The sequence below is a fragment of the Strigops habroptila genome, chromosome 7 (assembly GCF_004027225.2).
Source record: "Strigops habroptila isolate Jane chromosome 7, bStrHab1.2.pri, whole genome shotgun sequence".
Classification (NCBI taxonomy): domain Eukaryota; kingdom Metazoa; phylum Chordata; class Aves; order Psittaciformes; family Psittacidae; genus Strigops; species Strigops habroptila.
The window spans coordinates 59,564,583-59,583,762 of record NC_044283.2 but is presented as its reverse complement, the minus strand read 5'-3'; the positions used below and the strand labels follow the sequence as shown (position 1 = coordinate 59,583,762).

The following is a 19,180-nucleotide window of genomic DNA, read 5'->3' as shown; positions in this document are numbered from 1 at the left end:
CTGGCAGTAGCAGAGGGACCAACAAGGCTGTAGTCAATTTATCACCTACAATGATAGCAAAGGTTGCCAGTTCTGTTTCCTGTGAAGAAAAAAAATAATTGCATAGGATTCTCCCAGGAGAGAAGCAGAAGACATGAAAGAGGGAGGCTACTTGTGAGTTTTTACCGTTACTACTGGGAAAAAGAAGAACTCATTCTCTCTGAATGGGAAGGTGAGTTTTGGTGTCATGTTAGCAAAAAGCCATAGATTGAATAGAAAGCTTTCACAATTTGGTTGTTCTGGATTCTTAACAAATATTCTCAAGTGCTATCACTAGTTGTTATATTTGCTTCTACTTCTAATATTTGTTTGTGTCTGCAAAATAAACTTTGTCTTTGGAAGAAAGTTATCTCTTAGTTGTCCAGATAATAAGAACCTAGACTACCCTCAGCAATGCAGATGCTATACATTTTTCAGAAAGTTGTCACTTATAAGTTATATTGCAGCTGCTTTGTTGGTTTTGACAGACTGTACAGTTTGACACAGAGCTGTTTGAGTGCATGTCCTGAGCTGGATTCTGGTGGAACTTACTGAGATGTTGAGACAACCTCTGATTCAGGGATGTCCAGCTCATTGTGGGTATGTGGCACTTTAACATGGCACAGTGATTGACTGGGGCAGCTGAGTCACAGCAGATAACCTGCCACAGCTACAGGTCAGCTTCAATGTCCCATCGTATATGACACTGTTAAAGTCCAATCCCCAAAATTAAAAATTGATAGTTGACAAAAGCTTCTTTTGAGTATACAAATTTGTCTTAGATGTAGTAAAGAGGGAAGCTATAAGCTAGGTGATCTTATAAAAAACCCTACTTTGTTCATGCAGGAACACATTCAAGGCTTTGCATATAATTGTTTCTTCTCTTACTAATTCCGAGAATGAGATGAGTTTTCTGGATTGATTTGAACTCAGACAGTGTGGTGGTGACTTGTCCAACTGGTGGGAGAGCATGTTTGCCGTCGAATTGGGAAGGGTATCCTCTAAGGACAGAAAGGGATGTAGTGAACAGCATGGAGCGTACATGCAAAGAACCCTTCCTTCTAGGTGATCTTGGTATGCTGTCTGGAATAAAGCATCTATAGGAATAGAGTAAGATACAGTAAATATGTCTGTGTCACTTACAGGATATTGAAAACAAAGGTTGTAAGGGATAATGTGTGTCCTAGTCACTGAAATGCTTCTCTGGCTAGTTCTCTCTAAGATTTTTGTGTGTGTATATGTTTATCCAAAAGCTTAACTGTTGGTTTTCTTATGTACACCTAGTGAAACTTAACCAGTTTGTGTTTCAGAAGCTCTTCAACCTTTTTTGTTAAGATAAATGACACTTCAGAGGTCTGAGAAGCCTGCATCTGAAGTGGCCCACATGATTCTGCAGCAGTGATGAAGATTTCACTGAGATTCCCATTTCTGCTATTGAATTGATCTCCTGACTCAAAATCTTAATGTGGAATTTCATTCCACAAAAGTCAGTCAGCTATTGCACAACCCTGGTTATTTAAATAAGTTTTCCCCAAGAGGAATACAGAGGTGCTTTATCTAGAGATTAAAGTAGGAGGAAGGGGGTAATAGTGTTTTTTGGCATCTGCACCAAGTCACAGTTTGCCTGCAGGCGACCTATTTATTTAAAGCTCAGTCCTTCTCTAAGTAAATATATTCTGTTCTTGTTAAGTGTTGCCGTGTTTAAGGCCAGTAGAGCTGCTGCGATCTGCAGCTAGACACATGTTTCTGGCAAATCACTGCAATATAACTGTTTGAGCTATTTTTGCTTTTGTTAAAATGCTCCACTGGACTAAAAAAATAAAAAAAGCCAATTTAGATTTCTAGGATAAGTTTAAAAAGCAATAGTGGCCATAATAGCTTTCACTGCTGTCCAAGTCTTTGACAGCACTACCCTGAAAGCGTTACAGTTTATGGTCTTAGATTTTTATCTGCTTTTCATCTCTATGTTGTTCTAACTTTCAAAAAGAATCATATATTTGCATAAGCCGCATAAGGAATTAAGTTTTTCGGACAAAACATTTTTCTGTCCTATGTTAGCATATGTTTTGGAAAGGAAATACCCCACTGAAATAAGTGTTGCATGTGTTTTTGTTAGAATGAACTTCATGTATTGTACCTTCTGACTGGCCAGCACTACTGAAGTGTACATGTAATGCACTTCATCATCTTTGTGCTTCCTGATTTGCAGAGTCTCAATAAAATTGCTAGGCTACAATTCTGTTGTGATGAACCTTTGCTCATAAAATACAGTGCTTAAATGCGCTCTTGCTGAAATTGCTGGCAGGAAGCCTAATCTTAGAAGGTGGCCAATATGATAACGCCTGTCAAAAGTCTGTGGGGAACTCAGTATCAAGCCTATGATGGCAGGTTTTGTGCTTGTTTTTAAGAGTGTTCTTGGTGTGATATCACTGTGTGTTCTGAATTCTTCAGTAGCCCCACATTCAAAAGGCATTTGGAATTTGGAAAGCAGGGCTTTTGTTTCAAACTATATTTAAAAGACCAAAATCTGTGTTTCTTGGGCCTAGTGATAAGTACTTTTCAAATTTAGAGTTTGTTGAGGGGGGGAGTTTTGGCATGGGGTTTGTTGGTTTTTTTGTTTAGGGGTTTTTTTGGCAAGCTAAGTTCACTACATCATTTTAACTTCAGATTCTTAATGCTTTAATTTTGGCCTCCTAAACTGCAGAAAATAAAATAATTTTACACGTTATTTCTTTTGGTCTTACCACGGTTTTTGCATAGAACATAAGGTTAGAAATGCTTCATTAAATGTAAGGGCCCTGGAATCTACAAACCTAAACATTGGATTGTTTGTAGCAGTGAACACTTTCAGAGTATGTTTAATGATCGTAAGAACACCAGTGCAGTTTTGGTTTTCAGCTTTAGTGCTACTGTATGTTGTGAAAAATGACTGAAATGGACATGCAAACCAAGGGGAAGGCTAAAGGGAAATGTTCTGATTTTTTTGTTTCTATTTTATTTTTAGTTTGCATGAGACTTGCTTGAAAGTAGAACGTTGTTTCCAATTACAGAAAGCAGACTGAACTGCTTTGAGATGTTCTGCTGCAATTAATATTATTTCTAGTTCTTTCATGGAAAGTTGCTGTAAGTAAGATGTGTGCTAAACAGGCAGTATTTAAGACTTTAACTGTACCGTGATAAAGTGACCTTCAACACTCCTTTTTAAGAGATGTGTATGGAACCTCTTTCTGTGGTCACCAGAATGTATGCGTTAGTAATTGGAACACAAATGGCTATCCCAATCACTTCTCTATTTCTACCTTCTTAGCCTGGATATGCCAGTCACTTGAAAAATATACACATATTGATGTTCTTTTTACTTCTGCAGAACGTTGCACTATTAGATTGGCAGGCAGTGTTCGCGTAATAGTAATGCCTTTGCTCTTCAGCACATTCTGGAATTTACTTAGCACTGGTGAGGATTAGGACCTTAAAGGGCACTAAGTAGTTCTCAAGAAGCAGATTTATCATCAGCTTGCTGATCCTACTCCATCTTCAGAATGACACGGAAGTCTAAGTTTTCAGCTTGCTGTGAATCACAAATAGCAAATGCTGAAAGTGTTGACTGATGATTGAGATGGGTATCTGTGAACGAAATGTAGACGTGGCTTGAAAAGTAGACAGATATTAGTAAAATGGTATGGTTTTGCCCCCTACTTAATGGACGTATAACTAGCATGTGAGAGCTAGGTAACAGCTGAGCCATGCATGGGAAAGTAATTTGACCTTTAAGTAGTTTAGTTCTCTAGATAGTAATGTTTCTGGGTGAGTGCTTGGAGTTTTGTTGGGTTTGGGGTTTTGTTTTGTGGTGGGGTTTTTTGTTTGGGGTTTTTTTCAGTAATACTACTCAATACCTCACAATAGCTAGAATGTTCTTCTTTCCTAAACTTGTTTTGTAATTAATGGTGTGTTTGGGCAATGTAATATTTTCTTGTGGTGAAAAGGGGGTTGTCCAAACTGGAGTTAGATATCTAAGTGTTTTAAAATGCTGCTGTTTGGTTGTTTTTTTTTCTAGCAAGTAATGCACTCACATGTTTATGTAATGTAATTCAACCATTTACAGTTTGCATGATGTGCTGCTTTCATCAGGGACTTAGTTGTGGCTTTTCAACTCTCTCTCTCCTGCTTCTGTTTTTCCTGAAAGGTTCTCCGTGACTCGTGGGGAATTTTGGTGATGTGCTATATTGAAGGTCTTTGCTAATTTGATCATAAAAATTGCTTTTGTATTCAGTGCTTATAATCTAATTTCTGTGATAGCATGCTGTGATTCCTTGTACGTGACAATTAATTTTGATGTGAAGAAAACAGCTACAGGTCACAGGATAGCAGAGTCTTGAAGCTTATTTGTAATAGCAGTTGTGGTGAAGGAAGAAGATGCAGTCATGTAGCGTGTATCACTTCTAAAGATTTGGGTATGATCAACTAAAGATTTTGTGGTGACAGCAGTGTATTTCATATCAATATGTTGGTAAAACATTTCTGTTTTGAAGACAATAGGGCAGAAATTGTTGAAAACATAAATGAAAGATTATGTTTTTCTTTACAGCATGCCTACAAAGAACATCATCTCTTTGTTCCTCTCTGGGGGTTTTTTGGCTCATCGTGTTTTAACTGTCCTTGTCAATATTTTGTAGTGTTGTATGTCAACAATAGCAGTGTGGAAAGCTTAGTAACTGTTCCAGGCTTGAATAATTGCAAGAGGGTTTGGGTTTTTTCCTCCATCCCAAAAGCCGGAATATTTGGAAGGGGAATGGGAGCAGGCAAATGAATTGGTACTGCAGTGTTCCCACTGGATCGTACTTGGAACTCTCTGTTGTGACAGCTTCTAACCACTCAAGGCCTGGTAATTTTAAACTGCTTAAGCTCTTAAGACCCCCAAAATCGGATTTTTTCAGCTCAACAGCCTTCCCAAGTTTACATATCACCACTATTGGAGAGGGCAGATAAGCAGAAGCTGAAAAATTTGAAAAGCATTTAAGCACCTCAGCTTTAATTCCACATGGCTGACAGCATCTCATCCTTCTTGGATAAATCATCAAGGATCCGTTCTGTATTTCCCCTACTTCCTCCTGCTTTTGCCTTTGTTCTGATGCATGGATTTAGGGATTAAATAAATGATGGTTTTAAAACCTTTACTAGTTAAGAGAAATATGATCATTTATGAATATAACTTTATACAAATATTGTGGGATTTTTGAGTTTTGAAATCCTCAAATCTGAGCTATAGCATGCCGACAGTCCCCTTCCACCTTTATTTGGAAGAGAAATATTGGTGCCACATTTTTGTCTCAGCAGAGGAAATGCCAAATGCTATCCCTTTTGTATTGGCTAACTGGCGATACTGTGTTTTGGTTCCCACACATACACATTCGCATTTAGAGTCAGTTTTACTCAGCGGACAGTTACTTGTTCGGTTGTCCACTACCGCTTTCTGGCATTCATCTAACCCAGTTCCCTCTTCCCCCTCCTACCCCCCAACCTCCCACTTTGTAAATCCCTTGAGAGATATTATAACTATTGGTGTTCTCCCTTGCACTTTGCAAATTATTAAGCATACACCTTGATTCTCTTAAAGACTGATAATGTTGCCTTAACTTTACTGATCTTTGCAAAAGACTTGGCCTTTTGCAGCACAAAAGGTGTGTGGAGATGCTCAGAAGTCCCTTAATGCAAGTATTCTGACTTTCTGTTTTTCTGAAGCTGTAAAACTATCCTGCATTATATTCCTCAGAAAGAAATTTGTAATAATGAATATATGGTCACAATTCCATCTTCTCATGGTTAGTGATATAGAACTAGTTTTACATGTGCATGTGATTTGTCTCCTGGATAGTCACCCCAGTGGTGAGCTCTTCAGGGTACAGATTTTTATGTGGTGTTTGATCATTCCTCTTTAATTTCTTTTTACGGGTTTTTGCTGTTCTTAGTTTAGGAAGTTTGAAAGTATGTGTCTTTTCTGGCCCTTGATAATGCTACACTTAAATGTGTGCATCTACTTCAGCTTTAAAGAACTACTAGCTGCTGTATCTAGCAAAGATACTTGGTTTCCAGTTAGCATTGCTTAGCTTGCAGCAGCAGTTTTACTGATCCCAAGAAATCCCTGCTGGTTTAGGGGCTGTGTCAGGCTTAATGTATTTATGAGGCTTTTGATTTTGGGGTGTGGTTTTTGCACTTTGAGATAGGTGTTTATATAAAAGCTGTTACTGATTTGATTTACATATTTTCTGGTGAAAATGACACTTCAGAATTTAGTTTAAAATTAACATTGCTAATGACTTGAGGCAGGTCTGGCCAATGCTCTTAAACCTGTCAAGTTATACAAGAATCTTCCCATGGTTGAGTGTCACCAGGCCTCTGCTGTGTACTAAGAAAAGAACAGGAAGGGAACTGCTAATGGGGCCACAAATGGTGCTAAGTCCCTTGGTCCACTGCTTCATTGTGATGATCTTGCTAACGTGCAGCACCATCTCGGACCATCCTGTAAAGCTGGTCTCAGCAGCCTTATTTCTGTGTAATCTGAATTCCTGAAGAGTGTTCCTTGCAGTACATACATAGCTTCACTGATGATTTTGTAACATATCCTCATGTGAGTGCTGCACTCGAACTGCTCATGGTTTTGGACTGGAAGGTTAGCTGTTCTTATCTTAGTGAAATGGGGGCATTTCTGGAGATGTAATAAGATGCATTTATTTACTGTAAAATACAGGCATTGTTATATCTTGCATTTTGCTTCCTTGTTTGCAGATCAGTATGCTTTATTGATTATTTTGACTTTTTTTTTTTTCCTGTTTAGTGTGGCTGCTTTGTGGGATTTTATCAGCAAAGGTGGTGGTATAATGAATCCCAACAGTTTAACAGTGTTAGTTTCTTAAAGATTCTGCAGTGACATCTAGTGACAGAAAAGGAAAAAAGAGATCAAAGTTCACAGGCACCTGTCAGATACCATTCTGTATTTTTGCCAATAACAATGACATTCTTTATCCTCTTCCTTATAAACACCTTTTGCCCTTTATGACAGCATATGTATATTCTTTGTGAGTATCAAATACAGAGATCTGTGCTGTGGGTAAGATGATCAGAGGTGCTTCACTTCAGCTGAGCTTTTATCCCTGTCTTCCTCCTACCATTTTTCAAAGTTGTTGCTCCAAGACTTTGCTGACAATATGCTTTAGTCCCCGACTTCTTTATATGCATTTAGCTGGTTGTGAGCCCTGAGCTATGCTGGAACTTAGTCTTTTTCTAAACAAATCTTCATTATGTGAATATCTTCTGGAGCTTTTAATGTAGTTGTATGGCCATTATTTTGTAGGCTAAATTTTTCTATTTAGTAATCTGATCCTAGAATTTTGAGGGAGTTCCCCCTCTGGTATATGCTTATCCACTTTCTTGGTTTAGATTGGGTTTTCTTCAGGTTTTGAGCTAAATGAGTGTAAACACCTAGTAATGCATCTTTTTTAGGGGGGTCTAGGTAGAGCTCTTACTTAAAGCTGAGTTGCTGAAGCGAAGGAAACTTTCAAGTTTTTTGGTTTTTTTTTTTTTAATAGGTAAAATAATTCTCTACCCTGTCTTAAAGATCTCAGAATTGTTTGAATCTTAAAAGAGGTTGGCATGCTTTTACTGTTGGAAATCACTTTAGTAGAGGAGCTGGAGAAATGGAAACTGTGTGTTTGGTATAAAAGTATTGGGAGGGTGTGGGGGGGAAGCCCTCACAAAAAACAGCAGCTGTTGAGAAATCCTGGCTAAATACATAGAAGTCAAATCTGCAGGGATGTTGAAGCTGCCTTTGGCAGCTGCCTGTCCTATAGCTAGGATGAGATTTTCATTGTTGCACTTCATGTATCTATTTCAGTCATATCCAATATGCAATGAAGAAACAGAACAAGTGGATTGTGTTGCAGTTCTTGCTGCTGCTGTTGATGATGTGAGCCTGGATACGTTATTGGAAGCCAACTGTAAAATGATGAGATCTAACAGCTATAAAATGTTCCAATGTGATGGCCATAATGTTTCTTTTAACTTGTCAAGTTCTTATTCCAGATTTGATGTAATTAATGTATTTCTTTTCCTTATGCATTCTGCCTTGGAAGTGGTTTGTTTGAAGTCTGAATGCTATTTAAAACCCTGACTCTGTGCATTTTAATATAAATATCCTTTCAACTAGAGGTATTTAATAACCATTTACTGCTGTGTAACCATAAGAATGAAGACTATAAATAACTGTTGAACTGTATAATATATTTAAATAGATGTAAATACTTTGTGGCCATACTGTTAAAATATACTAAGAATCTGTGAAATCTGATATGCCTTTCACCAATTTGACTTAGAGAGCAGCGCGGTACTATTACCAGTGTGTCCTTAGGAGTAAACTGTTTTGTCTAGTGCTAGTTACTAGGCCTGGCATTGCTGCAAGCTGTACTGGCATTACTTTGGGACAAATGCTTTCCAAAGGAGGTATTTCTGGCAGTGACATCAGATAACTTTGTATCTTTAAATGCCTGCCAATAAGCGAGCTGTGTGTTTGACTGTCAGTCATCTGGATGATTTCTTTCGTAGCTTGGCTTCTTGAGTATCATGGCAGTATGATGTGGCTTGTACCCTGGAGGAGAGGGGAATCAGGATGGCACTCTTCCTGATCAGGAAGACCATGGGCTGCCAAGAAACAGGGACTGATTGGCAGCCTCCTGAGCTTGGCATGGAAATTAGGTAGATTATAGAAGGGTTTTCCCCCCATCCTCCTACCTCGTGGGTGAAACACAGCTGTAGTTAGCTGCTGTGCAAAATGGAATCACAATGACTCCAGACAGTCAGTGGCACCTCAGCATTTATTCAGTGTTTTTAGTGGCACAGTTCCTTAATTGTAAATGTTGCTAAGTACCAGTAACTCAGCTCTGTGTTTGTTAGCAAGTAGGAAACTTAATTTGCAAGGATCTTGTCCTCTTGAGCTTATAATGAGTATTCAAGAATATGTACGCATACCAACACAATGTGCCCACCTGTCCAGTGCCCAAGTATGCTGATGGCATCAGCAAGTGGGGAAAGCGCCTTATTGAGCTGGTCAGTTTTCAGCCTCTGAAAGTTATACAGTTTTAGTGGGAATGGTAGATGTGACCATTTCCAGCAGTGTCTTTAAGTTTTCTTAAGTGGGAAGTTACTATGGCTTTGAATCTCGCTGAAAGGGGCTTTTATATATATACATAAAAAAATAGGTCACTCTTACTTGGTCAGCTTTAAAAGCTCTGTTTTCTTTCAGAGGGGTTGTTGGTTTGTGTTTAGAACACATTTCATTCAGTTAGGCATTATATTTTTCTTGTGAGTATTGAGGAAAAAAATGTTGAGCTGCTCTTTTCATGGCCAGGATAGAGGAATTACCTGTTCATCTTGGAAGGGCAGGGATTTGGTGTGGTCCTGGGGTAGGAGGGCTGTTGATTGAGCTTGTGGGGGTGTTAAAGCATCACTAGACAGTTGTTTGTTTTTCTGAGATTTCCAAAATGAGGATTTTCCAAAAAAATTATGCCATTACATCAGATATCAACAGGAAGCCTCTTGAGGCAAGACAACCTGCATGACAACCAGTGTTGACATGTATGAGAAAAGCCTTTATCATTTGTTGGAATTTTAAAGCTGTTTAGCTCTCGCTTTGTGTTTCAGTAAGCTTAAATGTCTGAGAACAAGGTGCCTGTATCTTGGGGGCGGGGTGGACACAATTACTACTCTGTGTACTGTGTTGACAAGAGTGAACTGGTAATCCACAACAAGTCAGTGCCTTAATTTGATTGCTACGGATGATGTTGAAGAGGTTTGATGTAAGTTCTGAGAGTAAATTCAGCTGAATGTGTTATGTTTTGATAACTTTTTTTTTTTCCCATGATATCCCTCCTGTGCATGCAGAATACCTTTAGTCTGAAAAAATTTCTCCTACTGTATTTTCTTCTTTGGTAATATTATTCATAAAGCTTTGAAAATATATGTTTTCTGGAAGCCAATAACTGTTTAAAATATTGCAGTACCTGCTCCGGTCATCACTGCCACAACTGCTAAAATGGAGGTGGTTTCAGCGGAAGTCAACAGCTTGCTCCCTGAGGAGATAATGGACACCGGTATAACTCTGGTGGAAGACGACAGCATCGAGGCGGTTATCGTGTCGTCGCCAATGGGAGACTCTATTCCCATGGAAACAGAACTGGAAGAAATAGTGAGCATAAGCTCCACCAGCGACTCCGCAGCTACAACCACAGCCACAGTCACCACAGAATCAGTTACCGCACCCAGCAATCACTCAGGCGACACGACAGTGAACACAACCCCAAAAACTGATGTGAATGCAGTAGTAAAGCCTACCTTTCCAAGTGGCCTCCATAAACTTGGTGCTCAGACCCCTGTCACTATATCAGCCAATCAAATTATTCTGAACAAGACCGCTGATATTAAAATAGGCAATCAGAATATTAAACCAGATGGGCAAAAACTAATTGTAACAACTTTGGGCAAGTCTGGCCAACCTATTGTTTTAGCATTACCCCACAACCAGCTCCCACAAGCACAGAAGGCTGTGTCCCAAGCCCAAGGTGGAGACTCCAAGGTACAAGGCCAGCAGATCAAAGTTGTTATTGGAGGTCGATCGGAAGTGAAACCTGTTGTTGGTGTCTCATCTTTGACGCAAGGAAATCAGCTGGTAAATACTGCGTCCCAGCCTTCTGTTTTGCAGACCCAGCAATTAAAAACAGTACAGGTAAAGTGAGTTGTGCTGATGAAACATACTAAAAACAATTTTGTTGCTGCAGATGTGGTCCATTTCCTTCACTGCACTGACAAGTGGTTGCTTTCAGCTGTTGCGTTTATTCCTTGTATTAACAAATACAATGCTGCTCTTAGCCCATGCTTTCATCTGTGGATGCATTTGCCATTTGATGCCCTTTACCTCTAGCTACTGTCTAGAAACTTAAGATTTGCCTTTGAGAAAGCGAGCTATGAAAATTGAGTAAATTGAAGAGAATTTTCCCATTATTATTATTATAATTTTATAAAAAATTTCTACATGCTTTCAGGAAGACTGAACTAAACCCTACATGCCTGTTCTTTATTCAAAATGTATACTACATTACTGTTATGAAACAGTAGCTTCTAGTATTACATTTAGTTTGTTTAAATAAACTCTCTGAAAAAACTTACCAGCATTTGAAAAAGAACAGAAAGGTCAATCTTGTCTGTCTCAAATCTAGTTAAGCTTGTTACTAGATACTGATAGACTAGATGCTATTGTAGGATGGACACTTCAGGGTCTTGTCCCCAATCTCTGGCATGGATCTTGAGATATTTGAATTCACAGAACCTGCTGGGGTCTGGAAATGTTTTGAAAAGACTTGAGTTATGACCCAAAGGGTCCAATTTTCATCTGGTATATGGCAGAACTAAATGTGAGTGTCTTTGTTCTAGTTGGCAGTAAGGCAGAAATAAGACCTTGTGAAAGTGAAGGGAAAAATAGAGCTTGATGTAGGTTATAATGGAAAAATATTTATTTTACTGTCTAAACAAAGTGAGAAATTAAACTCTAAGTATGCCTATAAAAAATAATTTGCTGCCCATGAAAAATGACAAACTTCTAAACATGTTATTAGCCAAATGGTAAGTTCCTCAACTAGTATTTCATGGCAAGCAAATGTGAGCAACTTTCAAGATGGTTTGTTTTAAAGCTGCAGATGATCCCTGAACCAATTTCCTTTTCCTTTTTTTGTCACTACATCATGTCTGTGGAAAACATGTTTAATAATGGCTGTTTGAAATATATCAATTTTCTTAAGTGACTTTTCATTTTTGTACCTTGATCATCAGTGATGTGGTTGTCATTCTAGCTTTCAAAAGAGCCTCTGCTCTGACTCAGAATATGAATGTTTAAGAGTGGATCAGTTCCTGTTTCTTGGCTTCATCTACTCACTGCCAAGTGAGAAATACAGGAAACCAAGGAGAATGACTTAGCTGTGATATGCTTTTGCTTGTGTGAGATTACCTGTGTCATCAGTGACTGAAATACAGTAACTTGATGATTGACCTCTACTGTTTGTCATTAGGAATTCTATAGGTTCCTTAATAGAAGCTGTTACAAATGGACTTGCATCTAGTTAATTACAGTTTGAGTAAATTAGTTTTGTTGTGGTCTCTTTTTATTAAACCTTTGCTTGCATTTGCAAAACAGATTGAATTGTTAACACCCATCATTCCTTTCCTCCTATAAGGAGGGGAGAAAGTAGAAATGAAAATCAAGGCAATGTTCAGTTGGTTGTAAGTACATGATACTACAGGAAGATTATTACATTAGCACTTCCCAGACAGTGCTTTTCCCTGTAACAAATTATAGCGAAAAGTAAAGTGTCAGAGGGATATATGAAGCTAGATGAGAGATTCATGGTCTGCTCTATAATGAATGACATGCCTTGAGTCCCTGGCTTAGAAAATGAAGTTGGGCATTCACCCCGTCCTCCTGAACATGCCTCTTAACCTTTCAGTGAGTAGAAAAAGGAAGCTGTGAATGCCTCCCTGCCTCCCAATGGTCTTGTGTATCTTATCTGTTGTGGCTATGTGAATCAGGTATTTTGGATGGAAAGCAGCACAGCAGTTGGACTTGGTGTTGAAAAGTGAATTGGTAGAAGATTAGTTGACAAAGAGCTCTCCAGTTCTCCTTACATCAGCACTGTTGCAGGGGTTTTGCTGGTCATTAGAAACACTCAATTAGCCTTGCTCTAATTTAATTGTGACATTTGAAATCTCAGCACTTGAGAAAAGTTATAATTGATAGAATTGAGCATGTTCCTTGGAATCTGGCTTCTCTGACTACAATTTTAGAGATATGAGGCTGGGAGGTGTAAAATGTGACAGGACCATGGGCTTCATCTGTATCCAGAGGTTTATTACTGTCCCTTGGCAGCTTGTCCTGATATAGTTGAAACCACTGCCTTGGATGTGTGGACAAAACTACTGGGCAAGTGCATCTGCTTTCAGCCAGTGGGTCCTGCCTGTGTACGGGCTTAAAAATAATGATGTCCCTGCTGGGGTACTACTACAAGTGCATTAAGCAGGAGTTTGACCTTGCAGATGCTTCTCAACCAGGTTTCCAGACCCATCGCCATTGCTGTCACTAAGCTAGTCTAACTTCAACTTGTCTTGATGTGGTAACTGCCTCTGCATTTAGTAGTTACATCTATGTTTCCATAGTATTGTTGCTAACATGGCAAGACAACCGGTTGCTAAGCCATCATTTTTGCTTTATCTCATCTTCGGAAAGTGACCTCATGCACTCCCTAACCTCAGAGCAAACTCCTATTCCTAGCTCAATTTCTTAATTTTCTCTGAAGTATACTGTTCTCCTATTTCTAGAGTCCATGATTTTTCACATTATGCCAAATATACGTGACATAGGGTGTGGTTACATGGACAAACTCCCATGAGATCATCTAGGGAGTAGATTTATAGTATGTTAGCTCCTTTGTGGTAGCTGACTATGTGGGTATTCAGTCCAGCAGTAATGCAAGGTATGCATGTTCCTTTTTCTGTATGAGCAGAACACGATTTGACAACGGAAAGCAAAGTCTGGTTGTAGAAACTTGCTAGTTCATCTTGTTCTGTGGAGAGTGCTTAGGAAGACATATTTTTCCTTTAAATAAAGGTGCTTGCAGATAAATCTCTTCTGCAAGGGGAGGAAGGTTGGTGTGTGCTTCTAAATGTAATAATTTTCTTATGGGAGAGCTTGATGTCCCATGAAATATTTTTACAATCTTAATTGCATGGGCAGAGGAATAATATTAAGCTTCTTGTGATTAGTACAGGCAATGGCAAAGGGCTCCAGAGAACTTGCTCTTTCTGAAGTATCAAAGGAGCAGTCTGTCATCTTATTTTCTCCGGTTTCTCCAGTCTATACTGAAGTGGGTAGCAAGTTTTCCACTGATGCCTAGAAGGCTTTCACAGGTGGCTGGGGTTATAAGCTCCAGTGGCAAAAACCTCAGAAAGGCTCGCTTGGCAGCAAGTAAGGATGGGATTACATTGCCTGCACTTGGGGGCCAAGGGCTATTCCTCACCTATAACCAACCACATTTGAGTTTTGCCATGTTTCCTGAGCACTGAGGAGACTCACTCATTTGTTAGACCCCATTCTTTGTAGACAGTTCACCCAAGAAGCAGGAGGGAATTCATCTGAGGAGGATATTGCAAGTTGAGTCTGAGGGAAGCAGGGTTACTTGCAGTGACCTGCTGTTGTTTTGGGATCATTAATTTTTCTTCTGAAGTACTTCATGTCAACAGGTGGCTAGTATTTTACATGTACTCACATAAGTCATTTAAACACACTTATTGATGGTTACTGGGAAACAACTGCTCAGAGCCAGCTGTTCCTGCTGGATCTTAATCATGTCCTGAGCCAGACTTTGCCCTTGCTTCAGAGAGTAAAAGCAATAGCAGTTGAGTTACAATAATACCTTATGACAGGGTAGGATGAATTTCAGCAGAACAAAAATGACAAATCAAGCACATGAAATGTGGGGAATCCACCAGAAATTAAAACATGTGCAAATTTACAAAAATATTGCTGATAGAATGCCTGCTCACCTATCAGCTATGTGCTAACAGAACTGAATCCTTGAGATGTTAAAATGGCTTTGAGTTAAATTTGCAGACTGGGCTGTAATGAAGCTTCCTTCTTCAAACAACTTATGTTTCAAGGTTTTAGTTAATATATCTCCAAAAAGAGTGGCTTTTTTTTTTTTTTCCTCATTTCATTTTAAGCCTCGACTATTATATGTCACCTATAAAGCAGCTAATGTGGCCTGGGTGCAGCATATTAGGGTAAATGGCCTTCACCTGCCAGTGGTCTGAGGTAGAGGTTTCCTCTGAGGACCACTTACTTGTTCTCTACCTGTGAAGCAGCACATGGTTTTCTTTAAATGAGGTCTGTTTTCTGGCACTGCCTGGTGTCAGAGCTGCTCATTGCTGCCTTCCCTTGGTTGGGCACAGCTCAGGTGTGCAGAGGTGGTGTTGGCTTTCCATGGCAGGCTGGAGGGATCCGGTGCCATGGCACGAGGGAGCCCTGGCTTCCCTGTCCGTGCTGTGAGTGTGCTGCTGAGAGCTGAAACAGCCTCATTTGCCCTCTTTGCAGGGCAGCTGAGGAATTTGTTATATGCTACCAAATGCTTCAAATGTTTTGGTGTTACTCTACTGTAAAGGACGTGTTTTCAGTCAGGAAATTCTATAAATAGGGTTTTGTGTAGGAAACCATAACATTCAGCCTGCTCAATTGCTTCATTTAAGCACTTGCAACTTTCTCAGGCTGTCATCTCTGTATCTTTTTATGTCAGTGAGATTTCTCCAGTTAGCTACTTGAGTAACAAAGGTGGTTCTGCACCTTTGGGAGGTTGCTCACCACATGGATGCCCATGTTATGCCTCTCTGATATTGCTTGAGTTGGCGGCTGGTGCCCATGGGATGTGGCTGGGTTGTGTGGTGGAGGAGAGGCAGTATGGGCCTGGCCTCTGGGCTGGTAAGTGTAAGGGCTTCAGTAATACCTTCCAGGGCTCACCTGGGCTCGAGGAGGATCCTAGTGATAGTCTGTATCGGCAGGAGCCTCTGCAGTCAACAGGTTAAAACAGTCTTTGAAAGAAGTCAGCCTCTTAATTGAACTATTAACCAGCTGGATGCTGTTGTATAGAAACTATTAGGATAAATGCATCTGGTGGTTAATTTTTGTCAGTGTGGAAAAGAGAAAAAAGTCTTAAGACTTTTAAGACTAAAAAAAACCCTGCTTATAAAAATTTCAAGTTAATCTGTCACATTAAATTGCATGTTACGTGTTCCTGGGCCAGCTGTGTTTCAGGAGAGTGGATCACAGAAATCAGAAAAAACAACCCCACAACCCTTGTACCTGGATATAGCTGATTTGTTCCTGACCAGTGAGTACCCAAAACTTTCAGGGACTGATGATCCACATATTTTGAGAACTGTTGCAGAAGGCTGTTTTCCCGTTTTCAGGGTAGAAGTGTGCTGCTATGTCAGTATTGATCAAGAGATGTTTCAGACCACTAGTTACCATATTTAAATCATTTAACAAATTTTGTCCTGGTTGGCTGAAAAGGAGTAACTTTTACGGTTTCAAATATTGAGAGTTGTGCATTTAACATTTTTATATAGACCAATGGCATGTAAGAAATTATTTCAGCATCTTGAAGATGTTCGCACGAGGGTTACCTTACAAAAAAGCTGTAAGGGATTTGGCTATCCTGCTGTGGTGGCTGGTTTTCTAAAGCAGTGTGGATGATATCCTAGTTCTCTCCATAGCAAGAAATGGAGGTGAAATGAGATATGTAATTATTCTTCTAATTATGTGTGCAAGTATTGTCCTTTCTATTTTCTAATGTACTTGACAATACAGTAATTTAGATCCAAAATGCTCAAGTTACTTTAGATTATTCTTTTTCCCTCTATCTTTCAGATTGCAAAGAAGACCCGAACCCCAACTTCTGGCCCAGTGATCACCAAACTGATCTTTGCAAAGCCAATCAATAGCAAAGCTGTTACAGGGCAGACCACTCAAGTGTCACCAGTCATTGCAGGTTGTACTAGTTTGACTTATTTTGCTTTACCATTTTTTAAAAGCTATTCAAAGAGACGGTGATTGTGGAAAACTTTCTGTCTCAATGATTTTACTGCAGTTTCTGTTAAAGTACCTCAAGCTATTCAGGGGGAAATCAGCAGAGAGTTTGTGGGTAGAAACAGATAAATGTAGTTGTTGGTACCTTTACACTCGTTTAGAATTATCTTTGTGATTGTGGAATTTGATCATTTTGCTTTTACTGTAGGATGCCTTTACTTTCCAGAATTTGGGGAGGAGAAAAAAATACTAGAGAAAAGGCTACTCAATAAACCAAGTATTCATAGATACATTATATAAATACACAGGGGGAAAAGGAGACACATGCTTGTGTATTACTTTAATCTGCTTTTTGTTGGGCTTAAATGTGATACGTGCAAATAAAAGGAAAAATGTTTGAGTGGAAAAAAGTGGAAAAAAAATCTGTGTTTCTGTTAAGTTGCTCACCTACCTAAAAAATAAGCATTGCAGAGGAGTCTAAGAAAATAATTAGGGCAAATAAGAAATGGCTTGTCTCTTTGGAAAACAAATCTGTTTGTGTCCTTTAAAGAAAAAATCCCACAGTGCAATCATTTATTATGGCAGTGGGACCGACGTGTCCCTTGTGAAATGCATCATTGCATGTATGCCGGTAACATCTTAGACATGTCTAAATTATCTGAAAAGGACAAATGTAGGAAGCCAGAGTCTTTGAAGGATGTCTCCAACTGCTTCCGTATTGACCGAACCAAGTAGGCCTAAAATCTTTTCCACATATTTAAATGATTTTTTTTTTTAAGCCTCTAAGAACTGGGACTTGAGCTGGTTTTAAAAACAATGCAACTGTTTCCTTATTCAAAACATTGATGGGCACATAACTGAAATAGACTCTTTTCCTTAAGCTGTCAGGCTGCCTGCACCCTGAAGCCTGACTTGTGTTTCAAGTGAAAGAGGGATTCCCACTCCCTAGTTTTGCTCCTTTCTGAAGCAATTCCATACTAAATGTACAGACCTTTGAATGAGAAGATTGCTTAGCTGTGTATATGAATATTTGAGTTCAGCTGTTTGTGTGTTTGGAAAAAACCAACCAACCGAAACAAACAACAACAAACTAACAAAAGAAAAAAGACATTAAAAACCTTGAAATGAGCCATTTGAAGCTGCATTACATTTTCATCTGGCAATGCATGAAAACTGGTAAACAGTAAGGAACCACAACAAAAATAATACTAAGGAGAGCATGTTTTTAAGTTTGTTGCCTCCAGACTGAAAGAAAATGTCCATAGCAAAACATACCTACATAATACTGACAAGCAGGTATGTTACAAAATAAACAAATTTCCAGCTTTTAAATCTTGCAAAATCAAGAGTACAGGTTCCTGAGCCTGTGAGAGAAGCATCACCTGGGAGCTGAAGATGCTTCTAATGGAGAGAGAAATCTTTTTAAACATCTGCCTTTCCTCTTGCCATCCTAAACCGCGCAGTTTGCCAGCTTTGAGAGGCTGGCATTGTTTTGGGGAAGGTGTTACATTTGTGTGTTGTGTTTTGATTTTTGTATGCATGCTTTTATGAATCTGATAGATTTAATTGCTCTGGAATTTCTGCAAACTGAGGTGGAAGTTGTAAACTTGAAACACTTGTCAATATAAGCAGCCAGATTCTGTTTAGGAGCCTGATGCCAGAGGGTGCAGAGGGGATATAGTGAGAAAGGGAAAGCTGTCACCAAGAAAAAACAAATTCAAAAGTATTGAATACAGTAAATGGTAAAATTCCCACAGACTGACATCTTTTGTGTTGCATGTGACTTAACAGAGCAAATAGTTGCCAGCAGCTGCTACTTAGGTTGCACTAAAGTGAAGGTTATTTTAGAGCACATAGACTTCAGAGGAAGGCAGCTTTCCGTAAGGATGGTGCTTTCTCTTGTTAGTTCTAGTTGACTTAATTGTCATGTCACTGATTGGTTTTGGATGGAAAAGTTACACTGGTGTTTGTTTCTTATTTTGATAAAAGTAGTACAAGAGAATGGGTGACAGAGAAGCTGTAACAGAAATGAGTCTGAGCTGAAGTGCAGCAGAACAAACCTCAGTCAGTGGTCAAGCTGGAAGTATGAAAAAATAAAATAATGATAATTGAAACAAATCTCTTTTCCACACTGGGCGTTTTGCAATATTCCTAAGACATTTCATGATTGGAGCTGCTGGGTTTGATGTTTAACCTTTTTTGCTGTTATAAAAGCAGATAGTGTGTAGAGTTACACCACCACCCACGTTTTCATAGGAGTGTCATATATTCTGTTAGGCAGCGAAAAAAACACCAACACAGAGAAGACAAAAAATACTTAAAGTTGAGCATAGACAGGCCAAACACCTTTTTCTTGGTCACTGTAACACAGCTCGTTTCTGATGGCTGAGGGTTTAAAAGGATGCTCAGTTTTTCTGTACACTGGCATTAGCCCAAGAGGTTCCTAGGAAACTGTCAGCTGGCTGGGTGTTTGGGCACAGCACAGGGATACTG

The 19,180-nt window shown here is 39.2% G+C and overlaps 1 protein-coding gene across 5 annotated transcripts in view; it reads left to right on the top strand.

Annotated features, from left to right (window-relative positions):
• LIN54 (lin-54 DREAM MuvB core complex component) overlaps positions 1-19,180 on the top strand; it is a 40,370-nt gene that overhangs the window by 7,250 nt on the left and 13,940 nt on the right. For 4 of the 5 annotated variants that reach the window (XM_030491335.1, XM_030491337.1, XM_030491336.1 and 1 more), the window contains 2 exons: positions 10,065-10,789; positions 16,529-16,649. In XM_030491335.1, coding sequence (XP_030347195.1) covers positions 10,100-10,789; positions 16,529-16,649 — 811 coding nt within the window. In that variant the 5' untranslated portion in view covers positions 10,065-10,099. Of the gene's footprint in view, positions 1-2,038; positions 2,571-10,064; positions 10,790-16,528; positions 16,650-19,180 lie in introns of those variants that run through there. The other variant, XM_030491338.1, reaches the window with a different exon arrangement.